Consider the following 11137-nt stretch of genomic DNA (forward strand, 5'->3'; position numbering starts at 1 on the left):
TGGTAGTGCTTATTTGAGTAGTCAGTGAGAGAGACTAGCAGGTGGTACCTGCAGAGTGAGCCATTTCAGCTCCTTAGTCCTGAGAGAAACAGGTAACGCAGCTGAGGACGGAACAAGCTCCAGCAAAACCCAGAATCAGTCATGACTTCTGGGATGCAGCCGAGCTTCAGGTGCATGAGATTCTGGTTTATGAGGGTCACACTGCAGCAGCCTAGCTCTGTAGCTGTAAGCTCAGTGAGTTAGAAACTTCCCTCATTAAATAAATGAAGCTTATCAGCTACTCTTAATTCTTCTGCAATTAAAGCCAGCAAGCAACTAAAAATGAGAACTTAAAAACCAGACTCAAGAAAATTAAATGCAAAGAGAAGTTAAGAGAACCATAAATAAAGCAGTGAATGCGAAGTGAAGAAACACAAAGGTAATTTTGCTTGCAGTGCTAAGTTGGCTGTATTACATGCGTGGCATCCTCCTTTCTTATCTTCCTTAGTAAACAGAAGCTTTCTCTATTAGAATTAATGCACAGAATAAACCAGACAAGCTGTGCTCCATGGCTGAGTTAGCATTGTGTTAATACTTAGTAGAGTACCCAGTAATTCAAGCAGTTAGCATTTCATTTTATCATGTACTACTGCCTCATCTACATATTTACTACTGTGCAATAAGTAAACATGATAATTCTTTATCATTTCCTTTGAAGCACTGTGTTTACTATGTGTGCTCTGAGCACACTCCTCCCTGTTGTCATTAATTCAATTGTTCTTGCAGTCAAATTGAAAGTGAAACGAGGGAATTACTATTGGCTCCTAATCTATCTTAAAACTCATTTATGTGACTGACAGCACAGATATCGAGAACTACCTGACACCTTCTACCTGAGAGAAGCAAAAGGCTTCCCTTCCAAACCATGAATTTGTGTTTTTCAAGTAGAGTGTGATCTCTCTGAAACTGCCTGTACCTGCAGTCAGCATGTTCCCAAAACAGACTCACTTTGACTGTAAAAATTTGCACCTGAAGAGCAACAGAGGCCAAAAGTCATATAAAAACATGAAGCTAAGGAAGATAAGACACATCAGTCACAGCCCTGTGTCGCTAAAAAGCCACAATGGACACCTCCCCAGGCTGACTCAGGGTTTGATGGATTACACTTCTGCTCTGAATCAGCACCAGGAAGGGACCAGGCTTGTCCCTGCTGCTGTGTGAGCTGAGCCATGCCTCATAGGGCTGGGCTTTGCACTGCAGACCAGCCTTGCCATGGAGCTGTAGGACACCAAAGACTCCTGAACCTTGCTGTGCTCTAGGAGAGAGCAGCAGACTGGCACTTCTTCCTGCCATTCAGCAGGGGACAAAACAAGCATTTGGGGCTGGTGGCTCATTTTCCAGCCTCTTGCTCTCTCCCTCACAGTTTGTGCTGTTGCACAGTAGCTGCTCAGAGCTGCTTCAAACCTCCCCTCTGAAATTCTACAGACCGCACACAGTTAATGTTTCCCTCCTGCAGGAAAATTTGCTCTGAGAACAAATGGAAAATAATCAATGCTAATTTTACATGTTTCATTTCCAAGGCCAAATGACATCACATAAGTGAGTCATTATCAAAGCCTAAAATTCTCTTTGAGCCAGCACTTATCATGAATAAACTGCAAGTGCAGGCAGTCCTGTTACATAAATGCCACCAGCAGATTACATTTTTGAAAGCTGCAGAAATTTGCTAGTCTTAGTAATTTACTGAGCCAAACTTACTTTCTTGGCTTTAATCCTCCCTTAAACAAAAGTTTCTCTAATTTATGATTCAGATGCTGATGAACGTTAATGCTAGTAACAAGTAGATTTACTTACTGAAAACTTTGACTATCGTCGGCTCTTCGGAAACATCATCTTCTGTAACTAGCATGCATACAAATCTCTTTTCATCACTGATTCTTGCATTCTTGATGGATAATGTATAGTTTTCTGAGAGATTCAACCTGTCTTTGTAGTCTGGTACATCATCATACTGTACATTTTTTTTTGTTGATGATCTGAAGGCAATAAATACTGGAGATCCATTTGGCATTTCCTACAACAAAAGGATAAACACCTCTATTTTGCATAAAAACTCATTTAAAAGTTCCTGAAGATTTGCAATTGGTACACACCTATAATTAAAAAAAATATGTGCAAACTGTATCAGATGGCTTTTTTTTCCTGAGTAATTTCTTCTGTACCTAGAAGAAATTCAGTGTAAGATTTAGTTTACAACTACCATGGTACACATTGAGACTATCATCAGTAGAAATTATTTAGATCCTTTGGCTCAATCTCAGCATACCAAAGGGCTTTCTCTGTTAAAAGCTGGTGTTTTTGGCAGCACTTGCCACTGTCTGTATGAGAAAGTATTTGAAATAGAAGTATGTGTGAGCTAGTCTCAACAGCTCCAATTTCCTTTTTTCTTTTTTTTTTTTTTTACATATTCATATTGTTTATTGGGATGTTTAGACTGAATTTCAAATGCAGGATTTAATCAGGAATAACTGCCTATTTTATTCTACATTAGTTCTTAGCTTTTTTAAATTTCCCTTTGTCTTTTAAGGACCCGAGATCTTGTAGCATGGGAATATACATACAATCAACTATTCTTAATCTGCAAAGTATTGTTTTCTAGACATCCTCCATACAGAGTTGCCATCCCAAGAAGGAATACAAATTTGACAGCCTTGCACAAATCTCTCATATTTAACAAAAATAATTTTTATGAGGGTCAAAATTACAGGGGGCAATTCTAGAGGATTTGATTCCTTCCTCCTTACACAAACACAGCACAGAGTAAGGACAGACAGGGTCTGCCTTTATTTAAAGAGAGGTGAAACAGAGGTGATTCTGTCTTTATGTTCAATATTGTGCTGGGTGCAGGAAAAGATTTTAGTTCTCTTTTCTCCCTTATACCTTGTGGCACTGATGTTAGTAGTGTTCCTAGCAAAATATCTCAGCTGGACTGCAGAGCCCACAAGAACATGATGATGCTGTGACAAGATGAGTGGTGTCAGAGCTGGGCAGGGAGCAGGAGGGAGCAACTGGTTGTGAAGTTTCAATTCCCTTACAGTCTTTCTCCCCCTCCTACTTTTAACTCTTGCATTTGTCTAATGTCTGTCACACACCAAACACTCAAACACAACTCAATACTCTTGACAAGAAGTTGGCTGTCCAGTGCAAATGAGTTCCTAACTCCTGTAGCCCACCCAGCTGCAAGCACACACAGGTAGACACTGAAGTGAGCAACAACTGCCATGGTACAAGTCTCCCAGTGCCTCCAGGAGGTTCCCCACCAGAAACCCAAACTGCTCTTCACAAGGCAGCAGAGAAGAAAACAGAGCTCATCCTTCTTCCAATGAAATAATCACCTGACGAAAAAACCTAAGCCAACACTCTGTGTTGCCACGCTGTAAGATGCCCTGGGAGAAAAGGTACCACTTTCCCTTGGTTGTGTGGGCTGTCAACAATTTCATACAATAGCAACTTAGATAGTCTTCTTTGTAGGTTAGGTTTTGTGTCCCTTTCCATTTAGAAGAAGCTGCAACATCTCAACTTGCTGCTTGGTACTCGTCCAACACGGACAATCCAAACGCAATGGAAAGAGAAAATGCATTTCATTTTTTCAGAATATCCTTGCATCTTCAGAGAGCTGAACTTGTGTCTTCCCAAGAAAAGTCAGCAGACTGAAAAAGATACTGCAAAATGTAGGCACTCCATCTTCTGAATGCTCACATGGAACACTTTTACTGTCCCTTTTTGGGGAAACATTCTCCCCAGACTTTTGACTTCGTTTCCTGAAAACTGCAGGTAAAGAACTACTGAGTGTATGTGGACTGCAAAAGCTGAAAGCCTGAAGAAGGAGTAGGGAGAAATAGGACTCTCCCCACCACTGGCATAAAGGAAAGAAGCTAAAGGAAAATAGGACTCCCCCCACCATGGGCAGATCATTCTCCTGTAAAAATAGGCTGGTGGATACCATTTGCAAAAAGACAGCGAGAACTATGTAATTTTAAATCCACTAGAAATTATCTATTATTGCAGATACGTTTTGTTTGAGAAGAGGAAATTTAGATGAACATCACAGAGGCAGGAAAACCATTTGTCTCAATACAGTCTGAGAAGCAAAAGGGGTTTGGTATCCCAGTGTTTTTATCCACATATGCTTCCAGGTTTCTTTGACTTTGATATGCTGATTCTCCTTGTGACCCGGGAGGGTAATCATATACAGAAGTTCGTCCTGTGCTGTTCCTACTGCAGGTTGACCAGCACACCTGGACAGCACCCATGCTTTTGCCCCTGTTCCCCACCAGAAATGGCAGAGTGAAACCACCAATGGGAGCAATGCTCCCAAGGTCAGCCCTACTCTCTTCTCTGCCGTGCATTGAGCACAACGAAGCCTGAAACAGATCCAAGTGACTGTCAGATCAACCAAAGATAGGGACAGTGCTTTTTCCCAGGGATGGAGCTGCTTTGCTTCAGGCAGCTGACTTCAAAAGTGTTCAAATGTACAACGAGGGCCCTGTTAAGTGAGCGAGACACCACGGGATAACATGCCAGATCTCTAATGCAGGTTGGCAGAGAACTCCTGAATAATTATTTCTCTTGAACAATGAGATTAATTCCTCAAACCTCTAATCTGTGCTTGGCAGAAATTATGCATCTTGGAATCTTGCAGTCTTACAAACACAGGAATAAATGGTTTCATATATGCAGCAGAAATCCTATCATTTGGAATCTTAAAATCTCACACACCCCCCAAAAAATACACATCATCTTGTAACAGCTCTAATAAATATAAAGATAAGATATACTTACATATTTCCATTTTCCAAACATAAGACCATCTGGTACTTCTAGAGGACAAGGCATAGTAATAGTGTCTCCATATATTGCATTTACTGTGTACAATCCCAGAGCTAGAGGAGAAACAGAAAGAGAGGAAACAATTTTAAGTGTTTTCTTGAATTCCCATATGCTACCTAATACTTGGTTCACACCTATTGTAACAGCAGCTCCTTTGTAAATGGTTATTTTCCAGCATGTTGGATTTATCCTCAAACCTGTAACAAAACAGAATGCCTGTCACTAAATTTAAGTGAATGTTATGTCTTTCTGGACCCATGCTTCCTGCCAGAGTCAACAGAAGCCAAGTGGATTTCTAAACAGGATTATACCTGCTCAGTTGGATGAATATCTATGCTACAACCAGGATAGTCTCAAACTTCAAATGTACAAAGGGAAAATCCCTAAACCTTTATTTTCTTCATCTGAAAGAACAGCCTGGAGAGGTTACATTGCAACACAATATTGTGAGGAGGCCAGCAAAGAAGTGACACTCTGACTGCTGTTTTAATAACATTAAAAACATAGGAAATGATGACAGAAAAGGGAATGATGATATTAAAACAAGTTCCCTAAAACCTAGGAAAGAAAAGAAAAAAGCTAGTCTGCACATTTAGATTTTGGAAAAATGAAGTGAAATGCTTCTATGAATTATTTAAGAACAGCTTTTTTGGAAACCTCAGCATAATGTTATTGTGCTAATGCATATAAATTTACAGAATAAAACTGACCCACTTATTTTCATTGTCCACAACATGTGAATTGAACAAAAACAACAGACCCTAAAGTGATGAAGTGCTGAAATGCAAGGAAGCTTAAAGAGGAAAATGTGCAACTTGGTGCATTTGCTACAATGCAACTTGGCTCCTCCTTTCCTTAGCTGCCTGTCTGCACTGGACGTAGATTTTGTCTCTAGTGTTTGCCCAGAGAGTGTGCTGGCTGCCTGCTCTCAGCCACATATCTGCAACTTCTGTCAGATTCTTTGTCCAGATATTTAGGGACTCCCCTTTACTGTCCCTTCATTTACAACTGTAGGGCTTGCTGCCAAAGGAACTGTATTTAAGCGAGTGAGGTAAGATGCTGATGATTTAGCCAACTGTTTTGGAGAAGAATCATCCATCCCTTCTAGAAACATTATTTTTTTCTGGAGATTCAGCCCTTTCTTTTTATAGCTGGAAAATGAAACAGGCACCCCCAAAGACCTGAGACACAGACCCCTTTTCTTTTCCCAAGTCCTAAGGCAGCTGCCTGGAGGACCTGATGACTTTATAAAGCACAGAGATGCACTCAATAGGTAGGTTTTCACAACGGATTGTTTTTTGTTTTAAAGAAAATCATGCCTTTTCAAAGAGCCAAACACTGAATTCCTTGCCTGCAATTTAAACTAGAAAGACTGTAGAGCATTTTTCTCGGGTGAGGACTTCAGAGCTCACTATTAACATCAGCTTGTATTTGTCACATGTATCACAGTGACAAATGAGGGTGTGGGGCTTGTGCTGTGTGATATTACACAAAGAAACAGTACTCAAAAATCTTTCCTTAGAGAAGCTACAACCTGGATGGCACCACATGGTTAAGGCAAAAAAGCAGCAGGAGCTTAATGGACTAAAGGAACACAGGAGATAACAGGCACCACTACCTGAATTTATTTTAATCTTTCTTTCCTTCACTTGGCTCCTTTTCAACTAAAGCACTGGGAATCTTTCTGATTCTGTTACTTAATTAGTCACAAGCATGCTTTAGATGCATTATTCACACTATAACGACTGGATGCTCTAATTTTCTATGTGGTTCACAGAGACCAGCTGTTCCCTAAATGACAATAGCAGTCATTCCACTAGGTGGTGCTGAGCAAGAGCAATCTTTTAAAATAAAACAAACATTTTTAAAGAAATGAAGTAACTTCAATTTCATAGAAACAGAAGTAATGTTTTACAATATCAAGCTATAAATGGAAGCAAAATTCAAAGCTGCAAGAATTTTTCCCTTGACCCTTTCTTGTACTCATCCTCATTCTGATCACCAGGACAGGGGCAACGCAACTTTGGCTTTGCAAGTCGAATCCTAATTTTTTTTTTTTTTTGGTTATAGCACAGAAAAGCTGTCCTTTTTGTCTTTCTTTGGTTCTCTCCCACTGGAGCAAAATTACAACAGACTTTCAAATATACAATCAATTAGTAAACTGGTTAGTACCTGTTCAAATTCCAGCTAAGTGTCATTTAGTAATTTGAAATCTGTAATGGTATTTGGCATCACATGGAAAGCCCAAAACTGCTCCTCTGATATGAGATACTCTTTGGTATTACGGGAAATATTCCCTGTCATTAGAGGAAAACAAAATTACCCCCTAGGATCTGAAATGCTGCTCTTTTCTAGACACCCATTTAGCCCCTGCAAAATTGCTAAGGTAGCAAGTATACACTACTGAAGACTCAACAAACAGCCTCACAAAGGTGAATGAAAATGTTTTTGGAGAAACTCTGCAGCATTCAGAGTAGGTAATTGATGAATGACCTGATAAAGAGCAAAACTTGACCTCTGATTTTAGAACTCTTTCAGCTTTGAGGCATTTCTTAAAATGGACTAAATTATGACTTGCCACAAATTCTGTCTATACTAAAATCACACAGTTTTCTATGAATTTGTTAACACTGAATCAGAAAGACACAGGTTTTACTTTGAATACAGAGAAATAGCCCTTGCAAGAATACAAAAGGTCCTCCTGCAAAATATTCTCGTCCCAATTCTGTAGCAACAGATCTAGCACATTGAAGGAGTGCAAATTAATTAACTGCAAGCTTGTACTGCCGTAACTGCAGTAATCTCCACAAAATGACCCTACCAACCAACACATTTAAGAAAAAAAAACAAAAAAACCCACTTCAACAGACTTTTAAATTCCTCTCTCTGTTGCTATTAGACATATTTGTAAAATGGTGAGATGAAGAGAAGAAAATTATGGCTTAATGATACAAGAATGCTTACCATCAACCATCATATTGTGAGGCCTCTTTACATAATTTCCGGCTCATTCTAAAAAAAAGAAAATGAAAGCAGGATCTACAAATACATAACAAATTGCTCCATGCCCTAAGACAGTGCAGGGTCAATGTCAGGGCCCTCATTTCTCATTAACTCTGCAGGAGGGCGCAAAGGCGACCGTAGGGAATAACACTACGTCACCAGACATCATGTTCTGCCTTGCTCTATTTCTGGTGCACCTTTCTGTAGCTAATTAAGAGCTCAGCCAGCTTCCTTACGTGATTTTCAGATGTTGTCTCCTAAAACTGGGCTAGTGCTGTTAATAACACCACAAATTCAGAGACAGGTTCTTGTCCCATGCACACCGAGAGCAGCTCTACCTGCTAGGTCTGAACTACACCTGTATCACTCTCCTTCCATTTCTTTACATACATAGGAGGCTTGAGCAGGCTGAGATTTACTTCATTTCCCTCTCTTTGATCCAGTGCTGAGGATACTCTGAGCCAGATGAGACCTTTCCACACAGTTTAGAACATGGGAAGAAAGCAGCAGCTTCATGATGTATGATGGCTCAGAGGAAGATCTCAGCAGGACACTGGTAAATTGAGATGACATAGCTACTGACGTTTTTAACTGGAGTACTTTCCATGTCCCCGTGGCAGTGCTAACTGCACCCTTCTTTGTCCAGCTCTCTGCCTGTGTTTCACAAAGGAAGAACCAAACAGTACCCACATCTTCAAGGGACAAAACAAAAATCCTTGAACCAAAGTTGAAATGCAGAGAAGGTGCTGTTGTTAGTTTATATCCTCACCAAAAGTATGAGGCAGGTCATACTTAGGACCAATTATTATATTTAAATCAACAGGATCATACAGGAGAAATGCATAGAAGGTGAGTTTAAAAAAAGAGATTAGGAAGCTGATATTTCTCCAAGAAAATAAAAGCTGTAGGAAGTGTGTGGAAAACAGCCATGTTTTCCTCCTCTAACCTCCATTCACAATGCTGAAACAACTTCTTGCCACAACCACATCTTCTAAGTGCTTAATAGTATTTTTGGGACAAAACACAACAAGAGCTCTAGATGCAAGCTGCATGTGAGACTACGAGCCTGTATTTGAAAACTGACTAGCACAGGCACTGTCCAAGACTCCTCTGCACTGGCCTGCACAGCAGGGCTTGCTTCCAGAGCAGTGGAAATCTGGAGAGCTTAACCTCCCTCAGCACCTTGGCATCCACTGACTTAAACGACATCTATGAAGATGTCCTGCATTTTCCTTTGCACTTATTTTTTTACTGCTGATGCTTCTGCCCTGGCACGTTCAGCAACGCTGCTTTTTATTACACTTTCTGGACCCAAGGAGCAAGGTCTCATTACTAGAGAACAGCAGGACAGGTTGGCTGCTATGGTTCTTTGCAGCAATCAACAGCATGAAGCAGGGGAGGTCAATTAGCAACTTCTGCAATGGCAGTGTCCAAACTCAAGAGCTATTATGTCTATTTAGCACCTACCTCAGAAACTGTAGTTATCTACTTTGGAAACTCTACACTAGGATTAGCCCTCCCATCTTTCTCCAGGTAGCCCAGATTAGCCTGTACTAAATATAATCTGGGAGGTAATAAAGCTTTGCCTCATGAGATACATATTTTATTAAGTTGTTTGCTGATTTTCTTTCTGCCCTCCGCCTCCCAAAGGGATTTCAGCTATACAGGCATACACACAGGTCCTACTGGGCACCTACTTAGGTACCAGCATAAATGGCTAGTACTGACCAAAATTACTTTTTCAGAAAACATCAGTGTTTCACAAAACTATTACATGCTCTTTAGATTAGGAAGGCACCTTTTAGAATCACAGAACCATTTAGGTGGGAAAAGACCCTTTAGATCATTGAGTCCAACTGTAAACCTAGCGCTGCCAAGCCCACCACTAAACTATGTCCCCAAGTCTTTTAAAGACCTCCAGGGATGGTGACTCAACCACTTTCCTGGGCAGCCAGTTACAGGGCATGACAATACTTTTGGTAAATGTATTTTTCCTATCAGCCAATCTAAATGTCCCCTGCTGCAACATAACTTGTCAACATTTCTTGACTCCCATCTCATTAGAATCTCCTTTTAGGTAGCTGTAGAGAGTGATAAGCCTCCTAGTTTCCAGACTAAACAGCTCAGCTCCCTAAGTCACTCATTACAGGACTCATTCTCTATACCCTTCACCAGCATAATCATTCCTCATTGAATATGAATTAGTTTTAATTAAATGCACATTTTTTTGGTTCTTTTTTTAAAGACAAAGCAGCATATGAATGACAGCTGGGTGTTGGTACAATATAAAATGTATTAGAAAAAAACTATCCTGCTTTGTATGTGACAAGACTTGAGAGCAGGTGTTTACTGCCCCAATTGATGACACTTTGTTAATGCTATAAAGTGTATTTTAACATGGGAAAGTATTTTTCATTTAATCAAAAGCACAATTTGGAGAAAAAAAAATAGTTTACAAAATCACAGACTGATTGAGCCTGGAAGACACATCTGGAGGCAACTGGTGCAAACACTCTACTCAAGCAGGGCCACCTGCAACCCTGACCTACAGTGGTCCAGGACTCCATCAAGATGGATTTTGAACATCTCCAAGGAAGAAGACACCACAGCCACTCTGGGCAACCTGTGCAAGTGTTCAGTCACCCTTACAGGAAAAAAGTGTTTTCTGACGTTCAGAGTTACAATCTGCACTTCAGACTGTGCCCACTACATCTTGTTGCTGGGCATCACTAAGAGGATCCTATCTATGTTTTCTTTGTACCCTCCCTTCAGGTATTTGTACACACTGGTGAGATTCCCCCTGAGCCTTCCCCTCTCCAGGCTGAGCAGTCCCAGCTCTCTCAGCTTTTTCCTATAGGGCAGGTGGTCCAGTGGCCCTCCCCTGGACTCTCTCCAGTATGCCCATGTCTCTCATACTGCAGGGCTCAGAAAGGGACATACTGCTCCAGGTGTGGCTTCACCAGCACTGAGCAGAGGGGAAGGATCACCTCCCACAGCCTGCTGGCAGTACCTTCCCTAATGCAGCTCAGAATCTCATCAGCCATCTTTCTGCAAGGGTACATCACTGCCTCCTGTTCAACTCTGTGTCCACCAAATGATCTTCCCTCCAGAGCTGCTTTCCATGCTGCATGGACTCCTCAGGTAAGGCTCAACTTTTATCTACTCCTTCTCCCTCTCTTTTCATTGCCTGGCAAAGTCGTTTCTTCAGTAAGTCGTTTAGTAGGCTTTCAAGATTTTTGCAGTAGCAGATCATATGCATCAAACA

The 11137-nt window shown here is 40.8% G+C and overlaps 1 protein-coding gene across 1 annotated transcript in view; it reads right to left on the bottom strand.

Annotated features, from left to right (window-relative positions):
- ALCAM (activated leukocyte cell adhesion molecule) overlaps positions 1–4918 on the bottom strand; it is a 38640-nt gene extending 33722 nt beyond the window's left edge. Inside the window, exons 1-2 of the mRNA XM_062512158.1 lie at positions 4822–4918; positions 1834–2053 (exon numbers count right to left, since the gene is read on the bottom strand). Coding sequence (XP_062368142.1) covers positions 1834–2053; positions 4822–4875 — 274 coding nt within the window. The 5' untranslated portion in view covers positions 4876–4918. The remainder of the gene's footprint in view (positions 1–1833; positions 2054–4821) is intronic.
- Positions 4919–11137: the final 6219 nt, after the last annotated feature.

Source organism: Cinclus cinclus, chromosome 2 (assembly GCF_963662255.1).
Source record: "Cinclus cinclus chromosome 2, bCinCin1.1, whole genome shotgun sequence".
Classification (NCBI taxonomy): domain Eukaryota; kingdom Metazoa; phylum Chordata; class Aves; order Passeriformes; family Cinclidae; genus Cinclus; species Cinclus cinclus.